The 19,267-nt window shown below is 42.2% G+C and overlaps 1 protein-coding gene across 1 annotated transcript in view; it reads right to left on the bottom strand.

Annotated features, from left to right (window-relative positions):
- The window catches only part of LOC133370856 (uncharacterized), an 89,294-nt gene extending 75,071 nt beyond the window's left edge, over positions 1 to 14,223 (bottom strand). The window contains exons 1-3 of the mRNA XM_061597733.1: positions 14,130 to 14,223; positions 12,568 to 12,624; positions 5,722 to 5,874 (exon numbers count right to left, since the gene is read on the bottom strand). Coding sequence (XP_061453717.1) covers positions 5,722 to 5,874; positions 12,568 to 12,624; positions 14,130 to 14,223 — 304 coding nt within the window. The remainder of the gene's footprint in view (positions 1 to 5,721; positions 5,875 to 12,567; positions 12,625 to 14,129) is intronic.
- Between the last annotated feature and the right edge of the window lie 5,044 nt (positions 14,224 to 19,267).

Raw genomic sequence — 19,267 nt, 5'->3', positions numbered from 1 at the left:
CAAAATAATGAACCATAAAAAAACAATATTACACATATGGAAACCATGTGATAAATCACATGCATTGAAATTTTATTGATATAATACACGGTAAGCATTAAACATATGTATCTATAGATATACAGCTGATGAAACAGGAAGACAAAGCACCATTCACCACTCTTCCTCTTTCATAAAGGGATATGTAATAACCAGTTGTGCAGAGTGGTGGGATCACATCTGTCCACCTGAGCTCTGCCAAGAGAAATATACTGATTGAATGGACATTTTAATGAAAAGAATTCTGGTCGGAGTGGGGTATTACACTGAACTGGAAAATATGTTCCAAAGGAATGTTCGTTCCAGCTCTATTGAGAACGAAGACAACAAGGGATTATTCAGTAGTGCCAAAAGTGCTGTGAAAATCATAAAACTCCTTCCGATGGCTTGACACTCCAAGATGGATCCCCAGGCAGAGGAGATCCTAAGGAAGTCTGCTGTGACCTGCTCTGCTTGGATGATTTTGCAACTTAGCATGACCATGATACAAATAGATCCCGGAATTTAGAGACCACTCTGTTCAGGGAGCATTGGGGCTTGCAGACCTCAGCTCCTAGCCTTTCACAGCTGAACCTTCCTTTGGACCACCCTCTTCTGAATCTTCAGCACAAGCTGAGCTTGCATACTCCCAGAGTGAGAAATTGTAGATCAAAGCATTGTAAACACCTGGAAGAGAAAGTGACAGAAAGAGATTAGAAATTTGTGAGAGACATGCAGGGTGCTTTCAGATCACCTTTTTATTATGCCTTCATCCTGATGTTCTGCAGGAAGATTAGGTGGCATTGGTTACATTGCTGACCTAGGCTCCTGCTGGGAGGAAAATGGAAATGGGCTGCCTTCAAGTCGATCCCGACTGATGGTGACCCTATGAATAGGGTCTTCATGGTAAGTGGTATTCAGATGGGGTTTACCATTGCCTTCTTCTGAGGCTGAGAGGCAGTGACTGGCTCAGGGTCACCCAGTGAGCTTCATGGCTGTGTGGGGATTTAAACCCTGGTCTCCCATGTCATAGTCCAACACCTTAACCACTACACCACTATACTCAGACATAAAATCCCAAAATAAATCCAGGGTGGCAAAAGGGTGAGATAGCAATAAAAGCATCTGTGGAAATGGACTGCCTTCAAGTTAATACCAACTTATGGAGACTCTAAGAATAGGGTTTTCCTGGTAAGCGGTATTCAGAGGGGGTTTACCACAGCCTTCCTCTGAGGCTGAGAGGCAGTGACTGGCCCAAGGTCACCCAGTGAGCTTCATGGCTGTGTGGGAATTCGAATCCTGGTCTCCCAGGTCGTAGTCGAACACCTTAACCACTACGCCACCTGGGAGGAAGGGTGGGTTATAAATCAAATTATATATATATATATATATTAGGGATGTAGTCTTTTCAGCACTTGCTAAAAACATTTTTATTTAGTCAAGCCTACTCAGGCATGTAGAAGCTATTGAGTTTTTAATCTGTTTTTAACGCATTGTTGGTTTTATTATTTTGAATGTTTTAAATACCTGTCTTTAACTGTTTTGCCAATAATTTTGTTGTTTTAATTCTTTCTGTAAACCGCTTTGAGATTTTTTTTACAATAACTTGGTATATATAAATATAATACATAAATAAATTTTAGAGTCACTGTGGCCCTTGAGTCTCTTCCCACTTTTGGGAACAAAGGAATCTGCCTTATACTGACTGAGGCCGTTTGGTACCATCTAGTTCAGTACTGATGATATGAACTAGCATTGGCTATCCAGGATTCCGGGCAATAGTCTTTTCCAGAAATTGGATTTTGGACCATTGCATGCAAAGCATATGCCCTACCACTGAGCTACAGCCCTTCCCTTGTTTAAAAAAGTATCTTTTAAAAGTGTTCTTTTCATTTCACTAATGAATGCACAGCATATCTAGGGCAGATGCACATCATTCATTTAAAGCACATTCAACACACATTTGAAGGACATGAATCCCACCACAGAATCATGGGAGCTGTAGTTTGTTAAGGGTGACGAGAACTATAACTGTGAGGGGAAAACTATACTTCCCAGGATTCTTTAGGGAAAGGAATGCTCTTTACATGTGAATTGGATGTGCTTTAAGAGTATTGTGTGGATCTACTTAATAAACTTTGCTTGCATGTAAATAATTTTAATTATTTTTTCAAAATGGAAATGAGCTATAAAGTGTATTGGCCTATCTGCCCCTCAGGATGAAAACAACAGAGGGGAACCATGACCACCCCAAGGAAGAACAATACATTTAAAATGTAGAGGAAATAATAATGTACAACCATAATGTGAAATCAGATATCGGGACATAGTATGAAGAAATAGTTATATAAGCATGACTGTCAAAGATGTTTATTATCTACACAACCATTAAAGATATTTATAGTGCAATCCTATGTTTGTTTACGTAGAAGCAAGTCCCAAAGTATTCAATGGGGCTTACTGAAACAGGAAAGTGTGCACAGAACTGCAACCTCGAGTGCAAAAGAACTTCACTCACCCAACCCAAAATTCAGGATCATGCCTCTTTAAGCTGTGTTGCAACTGTTTATACTTGTTTTTATGGTTATTGGATTTTAAAGGGATTTAATTTTTGTTGTGAGCTGTCTTGGTTTCCAATCAGCAATACCTCACAGGGTTGTTGGAAAGACTCCATACACACACACACATACTGGAGAAATAAAAATGCACACACCCCATGTAACAGTTTATTGTCAAAACCATTTGGTCATTGCAGAACATTTTTTAAGAAATAAAATCAATATAAGTTTCCTACATAATATAAGCAGTGATACCTAAGCAAGCCCTGCCTAATTGTATTAAAAATAGGATTGGAGGAGAAGAGAAAGATTTACAATACAAACACAATCCTTTGCTATGTTCATTCAAAAGTCCCATTAATTTACAGCACAGTCTTAACCATGTCTACTCAAAAGTAAGTCCTATTGAATTCAATGGGGTTTACTCGGCATGTAGGATTAGCATTGCAGCTTTACTCCCAGAAAATGGAATATTAGTACTGGGAAGGTTTTCAAAACACTGCCCTCTTCAATAGCCCAGGAAAATTTAAACTTGTTTGACTCCTGCACACAAGAGAAAAAGACTTTTGCTACTGCTAAAAGCTATAAATTTACTTAGAGATTTTCAGACAAACAGGCAAAAACAACAGTTTTCTGGCCTTGCAGTGGGTGCTAGCTACTGCCTGGAGGTCAACAAATCCAGAAGCACAAGGAAGAGATAGCATAGATTAAGTCAACAACCCATTTCTTAGAATGATTACTAGTCCAATAAATATTTATTGCTTATAGCATAGGCCATCACAAAAACAATAAAATGCCTATTAACACAGACACGAAACAGTCTCATCTTAAAATGCAATCAAAATTAAGCTAAACCTTAAAACTTCCTGGGGTTACTCTTACATTTAGCTCAAATTAATGTCACTTTTACAAGGCACTGACATTTGGTTCAAAACTCTCACTTAATTTTTCTTCGCCACAGTCATAATCAGTGCAACTCATATTCACTGGATAGCAAGTAAACTGCAATGTCTTGTATTGGCAACCCACAACATTGAATGATTTTTACAGCCTCTGTAGCTGCATTCACTCTGACATCAAAATACCACCAGAGCAACCAGTGCAGATTTCTACAAGGTGCAATGAAGAGAAGTGGGAAGGGGTTGTCTATGAATTAAGTTCACCCTTGCATACTCACCTGCCAAGAAGGAGAAAACCAAGGTGACCCAGGTTAAGTAAAAACCAAATTTCTGAGAAGGATGTGTGGAGTCTGACTTCTGATAAACTTGGACTTCAAATAGCACCAGAGCAACCAGTAAACAGATTCCTATGAAACACAAAGGTGAGACTTGGGATTCCATCTGGATCAGGGATGGGGAAACCTGCACCCCTCCAGAGGCTGTTGGACTCCATCTCCCATCATCCCTTAACCATCTGCCATGCTGGCCAGTGCTGGTGGGAGTTGGAGTCCAGCAACATCTGGAGGGCTGCAGATCCCCACCACTGGTGTTCAGGTGATAATGGTATAGGCATCAGGTTCAAAACTCTCAGTCTTGAATAATGGTTTCATCAAATTACCTATGTTCTCACAGCACTGTACATATACATGCTATCCTAGCATGATGCACTCCTGTTACTCCCTGGGGGTTAGATACCACAGTATTCCGTCTTGTCCCTTATGAGCAGTGGTGTAGCTGTCCAAGGTCTCAGGGGATCTTAGACCCCTTACTTTCTTGGGACCAGGGTCCCAGCAGGGTCCTTATGTCTCCATCATCCTATGAGCCAGCATGAAAGGGAAGTGTGTTAGCCACAGAAGAATCTTCTAACTTCTTGTCCTTTCTTCCTGAATGGAGCCAATCAGAGTGAAAGGAGGTGAGTCAGCCTCTAAGAAGACTCGTAGTAAGTAACATACCCCATTTTCATGCTGATTGGCTCCTAGAGATGTCTGTTGTTGTGGGAGAAAGTATTAACAAAGAACTCATTCTCAACCCCACAGCAAAAAAAGAGGGAAAGGCATGGTTGTGACAATCATGAAGGGATCCTGCACTTCTGAATTTGCCACTACACCACTGCTCATGAGTTTCATGAAAACCCTGGGAGAAGCCATTTGTAAGGTTGAATGAAGTGGGAGGAGAGGGCTTGAACACCCCAATCAGCCATCAAAACCTCCTGCAGTGAGAGTTTGATATTCAACAGAACACTTGAGGGGGCCCATTCTATCGATCAATCCCTCCATCCCCCCCCTCCCCACCTGCCATCCCATTCTGATCCTTGATTGCCATTCCTTGTCATCCCATCCTGGTCAAGGGGGAAAATATATCTTGGGCATCAGGGTAAGATAGCAAGCTGCAGCTCTGATAGCCAAGTGGAATATGGGAGACGTCCGTTGGCCCTTTCCCCTGCATTTCATCCCCACCCAGGGATTGATTGTTAAACCACTCTAGAAAGTGTAGCTCTGGGAGGGAACCAGGGATCTCTACACAACTCTCAGCACCCTTCACAAACTACAGCTCCCAGGAAGCCATGACTGTTTAAAGTGGTATGACACTGCTTCAAATGGATAGCTCAGATGGGGCCTTTGTTGTTGTTACGTGCCTTCAAGTCGACTACGACTTACGGCGACCCTATGAATCAGTGACCTCCAAGAGCATCTGTCATGAACCACCCTGTTCAGATCTTGTAAGTCCAGGTCTGTGGCTTCCTTTATGGAATCAATCCATCTCTTGTTTGGCCTTCCTCTTTTTCTACTCCCTTCTGTTTTTCCTAGCATTATTGTCTTTTCTAGTGAATCATGTCTTCTTGTGATGTGTCCAAAGTATGATAGCCTCAAACTTCAGCTATAGTGATAGTTCTGGTTTGTTCCTTGGTCAATATGAAAGCCATTCTGGGAATGTGGAGTTAGCTGGAAGGCAGTAGCACTCCTGCTGAAACATCCTATTCACAGTCTGCAAGTACTTCTGGCTAAAGCCCTGCTCTGGAAGTGGCAGGTTGCAGCTGAGTCCAGGAGTGTGTGCATATGTGGGGGGAAAGCTACATAAAAATACTTAAATAAATACATCACGATTTTAAAAAAAAATGTGTTTCCTGGCTCCTCCCCAGAAGCAGCTGCGTCCCCAGGGTGATATAAATGATGCCTACGTGGATTTATGAACTTTCCAAGATTTACCTGTAATGAAGCTGAAGGTGGAAATCAGCAGGGCTTTGGGAAGAAAGGGGCAGTCGTCGTAAATGAGCCTCTCCCATGGCAATGAAGATGTCATAGCTAAGAAGGATATAATGAGAGCAAATACCATGAAGATCCGGATGATTTTCAGGGACGCTATAAGAAAAAAGGGAAATATTATGAAACATTAGGATAATGCCCAGTCTCTTCTTCCCCATGCCAAACACACACACAAGCCACAGTATCCACAGCCTCATCAGTTTGTATTCATGGAATCAGATCCATCCTTCTGCCTTTGCATTTGTTTTTGCAGTCCTACACTCTTAAATTAGAAGACGTTCAGCAACTTCACACAGAATCCCCCCTTTTTTCAAGAGGGCTAGAAACGTACATAGCTACAAGTGCACCCTAAGTGCCAGTTATGACAAAATCAAAACTATCTCAGCATTCTTTTCTTCTTTAAAGGCAACGATAGAATAACTCAGTTGTGGTCTCCATGGCTCCAAAGGAAAAGGGAAATGTTGAAGATATGGTCTCTCTCTGCTTAGTGCTATGGAAGAAAAGCTGGGCCAGGAGACAAACCCTGGATCGCTGCCTGGACTAGGTGGTGGGCTGGATGAGGGCCAATAAACTAAGTCTGAATCCTAGCAAGACGGAGGCATCGTGGGTTGGTGGTTCCCGAGTTCAGATAATTGGTCAGTTGCCTGCTTTGGATTTTTTTTTTAAAAAAAATGTTTTTAGGGTTGTTTTGTTTTAATGTATTTTAATGTCTGTTTTTATGATGTTTTAAAGTGTTTTTAGTGCTTTCGTTTGCCGCTCTGGGCTCCTGCTGGGAGGAAGGGCGGGATAGAAACCAAATAATAAATACATAAATAATGTATTGAATGATTGACAAATTACTGTGAGAACATAACAGAATAAAGAAAGCCCTGCTGGATCACGGCAATGGCCCATTCAGTCCAGCACCCTGTTCTTGCAGTGGTCAACCCCACACCTATGAGGAAGCCCAAAAGCAGACACTGAATGCAAGAGCACTCTCCCCTCCTGTGGTGTCCAGCACCTGATGTTCAGAAGCATCCTGCCTCTAACTAGGGTGGCACAGCACAGCCATCATGGGTAGTGGCCATTGATAGCTCATCCTCCATGTATTTGTCTAATCCTGTTTTAAAGCCAACCAAGTTGATAGCCAGCACTGCCTTTTGTGGGACTGAATCCCATAGTTTAACTATGTGCAGCCTGAAGAAGTACTTTCTTTTGTCTGTCCAACTCCTGAATCTTCCAACGTTCGGCTTTGCTGAATGTCTAAGAGTTCTAGTGTTATGAGGGGGGGGGCTTTTCTCTCTCCGCCTTCTCCATGCCCTGCATAATTTTATACATTTCTATCATGCTGCCTCTGACTCACCTTTTCTCTCACCTAAAAAGCCCCAAACGCTGCAACCTTTCCTCGCAGTGGAGTCGCTCCACCCTCTTGAACGTTTTGGTTGCCCTTTTCTGAACCTTTTCCAACCCTACAGTATCTTTGTTGAGGTCAGGGTCAGTTAGATCTTCAGAAGCCCCAGTGGTGGCAGTCAGGCGGAGAGAGGGGCCAACACGGGGAGCTAGAGAGTGGCAGCTCCCTAGGCCATTTCCTTCGTCTCCGTTCCTCTCTGGTCAAGGTTGCATTTGCATTCCATTAAAGTGGGTTAGATAAAGTAACCGCGAATGCCGATTCACTCAACAGGCAAACCATTTGCCTGTTATGAAACACTCTTCATAATTATTACTGAGCTTATCATCGTTAAATCCTGCCTGCTCAACTATATACGTTTATAATTATGATATTCTATGTATGCTGTTATCTATTGACAGCATTTCTTTGCTTGATCTGTGTGAGTGTGTGTGTGTGTGCGTGCGTGCACATACGAGAAGGGCCTCAAGATTACATTTTCTCCAGACCTGTCATCTCTCTGACCCTGGCTGCAGCCCCAAAAAGGAGCCTAAAAATTGTCCAGTTTTCATACCTGTGCTATAATGATCATCTTTCCCCTGCACAGACGCGTATGGTTCAAATGTATGTATGGACAGAAATGACTTGGTCACTGTACTCCATACTCTGGTAACTTCCAGACTGGACTGTTGCAATGCAGTCTATGTGGAACTGCCCTTGAAGATGGTTCTGAGGCTGCAACTGTTGCAGAATGCAGCAGCCAGGATGCTGCCAAGGATGGCTGCAAGGACTCATATTATGCCTGTCCTAAAGCATCTACACTGGTTGCCTCTTCTCTGCTGAGCGCACTTCAAGGTGCTTACATGCATTTGAAGGGGACTACATTGGCTGCCCCTGCATGAATGTATAAAGCCCTAAACAACTTGGCTCCCAAATTGTACCCGAGTTTCAAAAGTTAAGTAGGAATCCTCTGTTAGAGGTTGCTTGGGGTTGCAATATTTTTTAGGTGCATCGACAAAATGAGTCATTTCCTTTGGGACACTGCAGAGGATGCTGGGAGGACAATTTAATTATATATCCTATGCTGTAGCCAAGAGGAGTGGCAAAATATTTGAGGACAGATCTCGAGACCAGGTGTGGAGAACATTTGGCCCTTCAGATGTTGCTGAACTACAACTCCCATAATCCCTGGTCATTGGCCAGGCAGACTGGGGCTGATGGGAGTTGTGTAGTTCAGCAACATCCCTTTTTTTAAAAAATAACTTTTTCAACTGCATACTCAAAGTTCAAAGTCTACTTTTCAAACATTAATAAAACCACAGTGTTGGCTGTCATTTTACCCCATATACCATACCATCAACAGCACTTATGAATTGGCATCCATATTTTTCTGAGCAGAGGATCCAGAGACCCATAACAAAGTTATCTAAATCAGCATTATACCCAGTCCACATGGGAGAGGCATGGGCAATAGCGAGTAGCAGAAAATTAAGGGTGGAAAAGACAACGCTGATGATCCTGTGGAGACGACTTGGGACCATTAATGGGAATGGCATCTCTTCTGTGTCCTTTTAAGCCAATCTGTCCTTTGCCTTAACAGCAGCCTTAATAGAGAGAAGGGAATAGCGAGGAACGTTTCGAGCAGGGAAGACCCAGCAGAACAGCTATGTCCAGGTCTTGCCAAGGGTGGCAGTTTCATATGACTTCCTTCGCTCTGGCCTCCAACTGTCGTAGAATTTCCATTCTGCTACTGAAACAGAATCTTAAGGAATGACTCCTGAGAGGTTATTACCAAACCACATTAAAAGATGCTAGGCCATTGCTTAGGGACAAAGGAATCTGCCTTATACCTATGGATGGAAGCTTCTGAGTTCCAGGTCTCTCCATTTCTTATTTTTTCCCTATCTTAAATTCCATTCTCCACAAATTTCATAGCAATTTGTGATTTATTTTTTTTAAAAAGCATGAAAATTAACCAGCATTTTAGTGTGAATTTCTCCTAACAAAAACATTTTTGTATGCGGTTTTGACTAATGTACACATTTTTGCAGGCAATTTCCTCTAATACAGGGGTTTCCAGCCTTTATGAGTATGGGACCCCTCTGTAACTTCAAAAAATTTCATGACCCCCGACATGCTGATTGTTGTAATTTTAGTCTCTGTTAACTGAAAAAAACCATAATGAAGCCTTAATTAATGTCACTTTTTATTCATCACAAAAACAAATATGGTAATGGTGATATTTATTACCTGCTCTTCACCAGACGTTCCCAGGGCAGGTTATAGCAATATACACAACTTTTAACACATTTTGAAAGAAATAGCATGAAGGAGATAAAAGTAAACTACCCAGAGTGATGAACAGAGCCTGGTTAATGCCAGGACATGTACACTCTGGCTTTAAGTGTTCCACCTGTTCAGCACTCAGCTCAGGAAGCTCTGTATGACAATAATAACAATATGTCTAACAGACAGAATGTCAACAGATGAAGCTTTTCTCATCGTTGTGTTTCCATACTAGAAAAGGCTTAATTTAATTTCTGTTTAATTTCTACCTGTTACACAGCTGTTAAAGTACAAGAGCCCAGCTCTCCCCCAATGCTTAACCATGCAAAGAACTCGAGTTAAGAGTAAAAACAACAAAATTTGGGCAACAACATATTTTAAAATATTTAAATTATGTTTTATTATGCAAGCTGTTTTGCATTCACATCAAGAATATTATTTTTCATGCTTCTGAAAACTGAAGGGTTCCTTCCCCCTTACCCCATGCACGCTTCTGCGCCCAGTGGCAGTGGGTGGCTCCATGTCAGTAGGGCAGTAGAATCCACCCTGAGTTTTAGTCCAAACTTTCCAGGAGCTGTCCAAGGTGCGGAGCTTGGACTGAAACCCGGAGCGGATTCCACTGCTCTACTAACATGGAGCCACCATCTGCTACTGCCAAAACCTTCATCTTATTCCTCGGTGGTCTCTTTTTGTCCACAAACCTATCAGCACTCTTCACCTGAGTCTGATGTTAGGAGAGATCTATTTATCTGTCTAGCTATCTATAAAATGGAAATGGGCTGCCTTCAAGTCGATTCTGACTTATGGCGACCCTATGAAGAGGGTTTGCATGGTAAGCGGTGTTCGGAGGGGGTTTACCATTGCCGTCCTCTGAGGCTGAGAGGCAGTGACTGGCCCAAGGTCACCCAGGGAGCTTCATGGCTGTGTGGGGATTCGAACCCTGGTCTTCCAGGTCGTAGTCCAGCACCTTAACCACTACACCACACTGGCTTTCCTAGCTATCTATAGATACAAATATATACACCCGCATCCAACACAAACATATAGTAAACTGCACAGAGGGTAAATGGAGGAGATCCCCATGGCATAAAAACAGCAAGACCAAAGGATCTTTGTCAGTAAAAGGATATTTAATAGGAATAAATGGAGGAGGGGGAGGCCATGCCTATATATTAAGTGCTGTCAACAGAAATACATTGAGTGAAGGGGAAGAGAATCACAGTAAGAGACAAATATTTATTAACCAGGAAAAGCGCTCCCAAAGTAACATGCTCTCCAATATTGCTGAGTGGCATGAGGCAAAGCAGGGGTTATTCAGTAGTCCCCAAAGTGCTGCAAAACCCCAAAAGTCATCCCAACTGGGTGGTGGAAGCCATCTCAAAGAGGCTGATGCAGATAGTGAATTTGCCCTGCGTGAAGGTGGTCTGCTCCAGTTAGCATGCCCAACAGTTAAAACAGATTCTGGTATTATGAGCCTGGTTTGTTCAGAGCAGAGAAGGTAGCGTATCTTTGGTTGTTTCTGGAAACTTTTCAGTACAGTGGATATCTGGACCTACATGAGTGGTTGACATTCCTGTCCCCCAAAGTGAGAACTTGTAGCTCAAGAAGTTGTAAGTGCCTAGCAGACAAAGCAATGAAAAAAGTTAGAAATTGTGAGGAACATTCAGCAGCTGTTTCATGCCAGCAAGCAGAGGCAGCCCCCATCATGGTGAAGCTCCCTGTCTGTTGGCCAACCTGAGGTGCCTTAAGGGTGGCAGAGTCCAGACAGAGGGGAACCCCAACATAGCTCCCTGCTGCACATTACACCAGGGATGGGGAACGTTGTTCAGAAAGAGAGCCACATTTCCTTCTGGGCCACCTTCCAGGGGCCACATACCAGCGGTGAGTGGGGCCAGAGGCAATAGTGGGTGTGGCAACTAATGTAAATTTTACTTTTGTAAATTAGGCTAGTGTCACACAGATACACACTGCTCCCTGTCATCCATCCAGGCGAGCAAGAGGCATGATCAGAGTTCAAGGACACATGCCAGCTAGGCAAAAACACTCGGGGTGCAAAGCAGCGCCAGTGAAGGGTGTGGCCATGGGAGAGTGGTGTGGCCGAGGAGGAGGTGTGGCCTAAGAAGAGTCCCAAGGGCCAGACAGAGAGACTGGAGAAAGCAGGGCCTGGTGCCCATTTGGTACTGGTGGGGCAGAAGGCAGGGAGGCTAATGGTAAGTGGAGAAAGAGCCAGTGACAGAGCCGGAGCCAACGGCAGGCAGAGAAAACCAATTAACGTTTTGTCCCCATCTTCCTCCCTGCTGTGTTCTACAAGGGCAATGCTAAGACTAAGGAGGAGAAAGTTGACAGCCGGGGCCATCACCTGGAGTGGTCGTCAGTGAGAAGGACGGCAGGCGGGGATTGGCTGAGGGCAGACTGAGGTTGGTGGGGCAGCGCCCCATTTGCTCTCCTGGGCCAGCCTCCACTGCCTGGGGGGAGGGGCTGCATTTGGGCCCTAGGCCTGACATTCCCCACCCCTGTATTAAGCAAACGTCTCGTTAGGTCCTGACTCTGACAAATAGAAGATCAAGAGGTGGGTGTTATCTGCCTAATGAGGAGGTATCTTGCCCCAAATCCTCATTTGACCTCACTCAGTAGTTTCATAGAGAAGTTAAATGCTCTCTCTCACACACACACAAATCCGTTTTGTGAATCTTCTAATTTGTGGGAAATTTCTGAAATTCATTCTTGCTGAGGGAGATCCCTCCTGCCCTTTGCACAGTTCACAGGCTACCACTTCAGTTAATGAGCTGATGTAAGAACAGAAGAAGAGCCTGGCTGGATCAGGCCAGGGGTCCATCTTGTCCAGCATCCTGTTCTTACAGTGTCCAACCAGATGCCCATGGGAAGCCTGCAAGCAGCACTTGAGTGCAAAGGGCGCTCTCTCTTCCTGTGGTTTCCAGCAATTGGTATTCAGAAGCACATTGCCTCTCACTACAGAGACAGAGCATAGCCATCAGGCTAGTAGCCATGGATAGTTTTATCCTCCATGAATTCCTCTAATCCTTTTAAGAGGGGGTAGACAGTTGGCAGCCGACAGAGGAGGCCTGGCCCCAAATGCTTTTCCTTTCCTTTCTTTTTTTGGTCCTCCAGGGACTGACAGGCCAACACTGAAGGTTTCAGCCTCTCATGAATGATGTTCACCACTTCATACCCACCTGACAAGAAGCAAAGGACACAGGTAACGCAGCTTAAGTAAAAAGCCCACTTCTTAGAAGGAGGCACAGATAGTGCTTTCTGGTTAATCCTGATTTCAAACACCAACACAGCAATCAGCACAAAAATTCCTATGGAAACAAAATGTATTTATTTAAGGGTGCATACTACCCTTCATCACACAGGCCACAATACCCTAACATAATGAATAGCGTAATGTGCATGCATAACAAAATACCCTTTAAATGGCCAATTGTTGAGATTCTGGTCAGTTTCAGATGCAGATTTCAGCTTCACCTGAAACTGTCTCCTCTCTCTTTACAATTTGGGTTCCCAGTTCTGCTTCAGCTTCCTGATTTCACACCCATCCCAATACTCTCCTCCTCTTACAGGGATGGATAACATAAGCATATGTGTGCAATCCTGTTTTTCCGCTCTCTGTGAAAGGTTGCAGTGTTCTTTTTAAACATATATATTTTTTAAGAAATGTATCTTAACAATTTATCCTTTGGAGCCAATTTGGAAACCACAAGTTAACTGCCATTTAAAAAAAAAAAAGTAATACAGAAATCATTTGTAGGTGATACTTCTAAGACAATATTCTTTTTAAAAATAATTTAAACAAACGTCATATATAACAATAAAAAATGAACATGAATTCAAGTAAATGACCAAGACAATAACCACAGCAGCAGCATTCTTAACATGACACACATTATTTTCATCATTATTAATATTAATATCATCATTATTATTACAGTAATACCTCAGTTAACAAAGTAGATGCATTCCTGGACATTAATTCTTTAACAGAAACTTTGGTACCAGAGGTAAGAATAACATGGAAAAAGTAGGGATAGGTTCCTACATCCGCTCATAGATGGTGGGGGCCGCTTCAACAGGCTACCTGGCCTTCAACAGGCTAACCAGCACCTCCACTCCCCCCTTCTCACTCCGCTCCTCCTCCTCCTTTGAATTGTCTTGGATTCTTCCCTCCCCAGCCCTGGGAGAAAGCAAGATATCTCCAGAGCTTGGAAAAGTTACTTTTTTGAACTACAACTCCCATCAGCCCCAGCCAGCATGGCCACTGGATTGGGCTGATGGAAGTTGTAGTTCAAAAAAGTAACTTTTCCAAGCTCTCGATATCTCTTTAATGCAAAGTGAACATACAGGCTTGACAGTTTCACCCTAGCAAAGCAAAGGCACAGGCTTTTCAGTCTATTGATAGCAAAGCAAAGGCACAGTCTGGTCAGTTTCACCTTCAAGCAAAGGCACAGACTTGAAAGTTTATCCATAGCAAAGCAAAGCTGGTCAGTTTCACCTTCAAAAAAGTTTCCATAAAAGGAGCTTCCTTCCTGGAGGATTCCTGAACTGAGGTATTACTGTATTAACATTTATTACCTGCCCTTCACCCCGAAGTTCCAGGGCGAGTTACAACAATTTTGAAATATGGCATTAAAAACAACCAAATGATTCCCGCCTATGTTTATTAAATTCCCAGTGGTACCTGCAAAGAAGTTGAACATGGAAGTAGCCAAGGCTTTTGGAACAAAGATGAAGTTGCAATGGATGACGTGATCCCATTCCACTGACCATAGCATAGCTACAATGGATGCAAGGGTAGCTAATACCATGAAGCTTCGAGTGGTGTCCAGATACGCTAAAAGAAAATATATGTATATATAATTTGAAAATTATTGGACATACTTTACAAGTACATTGCCCAGTTATGGCAAAGCAGGAGATCTCCAGCTATGACTGAATGGCCAGAGAAAACGAGGAGTTTCTATTTTGACTAAAATAACCTACCAGAGAAGAGCACTTAGCAATCAACAAAAATGATCAGTGCATTGAGAGATGGGCTCTTTTTATCAACCACCTGAATGAGTAAAACAGCAGATAATATCCCTCCTTATAACATATTCTGCCCCATTTAACTCTCAGGACTGTCCTGTTACCTTCAATTCCTTCACTTCTTTACTCACTCAAGTTAAACTGTATTATGAAATCAAAATAAACCACCATGCTTGAGTAAGCTGAATGCTGTCTATTTCCAACTGTAGTTCGATGAAATTCTGTTTATTACTATAAAAGGGGCTAGCCGTTTAATTGCTTTGCTTTGTTTAATGACATGATGTTTATTGGTTGGGAAGTGAGTTGATTTTCTTTCGTCTAATCATCTATCATGTTGTTTAAAAATGCTGAATTTGTTTTTTTACTTGACTTTTATTAGTAATTTTGTTTTCTGATGTCAGAAGGTATTTTGTTCAGTTGTTTACTATGTTTATTATGAATTTGTCTTGTATTGTTGTAGCTGATTTTTATGTGCAATGATTATTTTGATACTAAAGAGGATGTTCTGTTCAACTTTTATAGACTGTAGAAATTCTTTGGTATTTTTTAATTTGCTGTTAGTTTAAGATGTTTCGTTATAAACCACTTATTTTGTTTAAATGTAAGCAGTATAGAAATTATCCTAATAAAACACCTAAGGATAAGGAATCTAGAATTTCTTCTGTTTCGAATAGCTGTCTGAAATCACTTGGAAAGTCATCAACTATAGGAAAGAAAAAAAGTGATGATGAAATAAAAGTCATCTGACCCTGTTCTGTACAGAACAATGAAGGCTAACTCTAAGCATTTAAAAGGGGGAAAGAGGGGTAAAAATTATCAGATATAGACTCTTCTTTCCCATCTCCCATGAATGGGAAGCAGTGTAAGAGTTGGGAGGCTGAGATGGTCCAGTAAAGATTAGATCCTATTGCTTCCCATCTGGGGGCGTGACTGTCTTGAATTAATTCATAATGGCTCAGATTAAGCCAAGATATTTCCCAATTTGGTGAGGGGCATCACTCAGCTTAACCAAGCCAATATTATTCAACCCTGGGGGGGCTTATATTTTAACTTCCTTTGCTACTGAATTCAGAACTGCAGCACCCAAAATGAGGTTTAAAACATTCCAGTTTTCATGCTGTGGTGTAATCTGCAATCATGTGACATAAGAGAAAACTTGTGCATTACAATTGCTACAAGCCTTTTAAATAGAGACCATATCCCAGTCTGCATCTGTTTTGGCACTGCTTTTTGAGATGTTTTAAAATATTTTAGAAAGATATTTTAAGATGTTTTATTTTTAAGTTTTTGTAGTGTTTTGTCCCTTATTTGTTGACCTGGGCTCCTTCTGGGAGGAAGGAATTTAATTAATAATGATAGCAGAAAAATCATGAAGTGATTCACCAAGACCCAGTAATTTTCAAGTGCTCTATGGAGGAAAAAACATTTGGGAATCACTGATTTAGATGCATGGGTGTCCACAGGTTAGGGTTGTCAAGCTCAGGGCCTGAGAATGATTCTGTATCTTTAAGAGAAGAGAAAATTCAGCCAAGTGCAGGTTTCTTTGCAACACTGTAATGGGAAAAACCACAAGGTAAAATTCTTCCTTCCCCCTGCACAACTTTTAAAGATACGGACATCTCCTTGGAGGCTGGGCCTGGCAACCAAGAGGTCTTCTGTATCTTTAAAAGTTGTGCAGGGGAAGGGAGAATTCCACCTTGTGGTTTTTCCCATTACAGTGTTGCAAGAACACCTGCACTTGGCTGAATTTTTTCTTCTCTTAAAGATACAGAATCATTCTCAGGCCCTGAGCCTGGCAACCCTATCACAGTGGGGTAAGGGGAGCTGTCCTCTTCCCAATGAATCATCATCTCCAGATTGCCAGCTTTCACTTTAAAGAAAAGAATACATTTCTAGCATTTGTAGAACCTAAGATATGAGACAAAATGTACAGGCACATTCTTCTCGTGTGTGTGTGTGTGTGTGAGAGAGAGAGAGAGAGAGAGAGAGAGAAAGAGAGAGAGAGATTAGCCTGGTCTTGTCTTTCAGTGTTTACTTTGCCCTCCCCTCCTGAAAAAAAATCCCCTGGATGCCCATGTTCAAATAATGAACATACATCTCCAAGATCTGTAGTTGCTCAATCATCACAGTGGTTTAACAGTCAATCTCTCTTCCCACTATTATTCCACTTTAAACAGTCATTGCTCCTCCCAAAGGATCGTGGGAACTGTAGTTTGTTAAGGGTTCTGAAAATTGTTACGAGACCTCTATTCCCCTCACAGAGCTACAGATCCTGGAGTTCCCTGGGAAGAGGGATAGATTGTTAAGCCATTCAGGGAACTGTAGCTCTGTGAGGGGAATAGGGGTCCCCCCAAAATACTAAGAACCCATAATAAACTACAGTTCCCATGATCCTTTGTGGGAAGCCATGACTGTGAAAATGGTTTAATTCTGCTCTAAATGTGTGGTACAGATGGGGACTAGAACTCAGGCCCAAAAAGGATTAGCCTATGAATGGCAAATAGCATATTGTGGCACCACCCGTGTGGTGAGTGGTACAGGTAGATTTGGGGTCCCATTTTGAGACAGACGAACTGTCAGATTCGCTTCTCTTCATTTCTCATTTTTCCAATCCTAAATTTGGTTCTCCACATATCTGCAGCAGAGTTATTTTTTTAAAAAAAATAAATCCTCATGAATATTCATCAGCATTTCAATGCAAATGCACATTTTCCTATACAGGTTTGAGTAATGTATACATTTTTGAAAGCAATTTCCCCTAATATAATGCGTGTATATATATATATATATATATATGAGAACTTCATCACGAAATTCAGAGAAGTCTCATCGCCAGTCAGGTTTCCCAGCATTAAACACAGAATTGACGATCAAGAAAGCAGGACTCCCGTCCCCTTTTCCTCTATACATACACGACCCCGGAAAGCAGTTTACAAGCACATTGATTGAATGAATAAATGAATACTGGTTGGTATTCAACCATAATATTAAATCATGCTATTTGAATATGCTGTTCACAATTAGCGTTTGTCACATATATGCTTTGCAGTTAAACATGGGTAATTTTTCTACCTGAGTTTTAAAAATAAAGTAGGAATTGTTGTTAGGGACTGTTTGGGGCAAGAATACTTTTAGGAACGTCAGTGAACTTCCATGGTATCCAATCCAAAGAGTGGTGCCCCACCCTCTTCCACAATATTGCAGTGGATTTCAGGAGACCCGCCTATCGGATCACGCACTGCAGCCAGTTGGAGCAGCAAAATGTTTTCTCCTGGCCCTGTAGGTTCAGGCATTGTTGGACCATCACTCCCAGCCAGCACGGCCAATGGTCAGCGCTGATAGGAGTTGTAGTCCAACAAAACCTGGAGGGTGAAAGCTTCCTCATCCCTGCTGTAGATCATTGCCTACTCTGCAACAGAATGAGTTGCTCTCTTTTAAAAAGAGTATTTCAGACAATACTAAATTCAAATTCTCATTTCATGTGTTAGTAAAATAATAATACCGATTTTCATTTCCCCCCTATATACCATACCATTATCCACTCGCAGGGGCCTGCAGCCATATTTTTGCGAACAGAGAATCCACAGGCCAGCATTAAAAACACCTGAATCAGTAGTAGCTATTGTCCAGCCATAAGATACCTGACATAACATGAGCAGCATGATATTAATGAGGGAAATGAAACAACCTATGGCCCTGTAGAGATTCATTGGGTCCAGTGATGGGATCAGCTTTCCCTTTATTTCCTTTTAACCCAATCCTTGCTTCGCCTTAACGCCACCCTAAAACAACAGAGAGGGGTGGCAGGAAGTTTCGGAGCAGGAAAGACATCAGGTGAATATTCATATCCAGTCGTTGCCAAGTGTCACCGCCTTCATTCTAGAACTCCAACTGCCACGGAACTTGGAACAGAATTAAAGGCAAGGGCGAAGAGGAGGTCATTGCAAAACCATTGGAGCATATTTTTCAAGGGATTTGCTGTTTTCACTCAAAAGTCCCATTAAATTACAGCGCAATCCTAACCATGTCTACTCAAAAGTACCTATACAGCTCTTCCATTCAGAGAGAATGAGTGTGTGAGAGTTTGCTAGTGAACATGCTGTTGACTTAACTGCTTCCTTTATAGCAGGGATGGGGAATCTTTTGTAACCTGAGGGACACGTTCTTCCATGGGCAAACATGGGTGAGTGGGGCAAAGGTAGGCAATACAATGGATGTGACTCTTGCCTTTGTATAACTGGGTACTTTCCAGCTTACACACACACCCCATCCAGGCAAGCTAAAGGCATTATCACAGTTCAATGACACATTCTAGCCAGCGGAATGCTCTAAAGGACAACACAGAACAGGACAGTAAGAGGTGTGGCCTAGGCCACATCCACACCAGACATTTATTCCACTTTAATCAGTCATGGCTTCTGGCTTTCTTCAAAGAATCCTGGGAAGTGTAGTTTGTGAAGGGTGCTGACAGTTGCCAGGAGATGCCCTATTCCCCTCACAGAACTGCAATCCCCAGAATTCTCTGGGAAGAGGGGCTGACTGTTAAACTGTAAGATTGACCAAATCTATTTTTACCCTAGATTTCCTATTTCATCAAACACATCCTTAAATATGAGACTGACACCATCTCTGTTATCTTTTCGGCGCCTATTGAAGACTTTCCTCTTTCAACAAGCCTTTTGAGACCTATCCCAGTCTGCATCTGTGTTGGAATTGCTTTTTAATATTTTCTTAAACTTTCTTTTTTAAAAATGTTTTTAATCTTAGAAGATGTTTTCATAGCTTTTTTTA

The sequence above is a fragment of the Rhineura floridana genome, chromosome 15 (assembly GCF_030035675.1).
Source record: "Rhineura floridana isolate rRhiFlo1 chromosome 15, rRhiFlo1.hap2, whole genome shotgun sequence".
Lineage (NCBI taxonomy): Eukaryota > Metazoa > Chordata > Lepidosauria > Squamata > Rhineuridae > Rhineura > Rhineura floridana.
The sequence above is the reverse complement of the archived record's forward strand: the minus strand, read 5'-3'. Positions and strand labels throughout refer to the sequence as shown.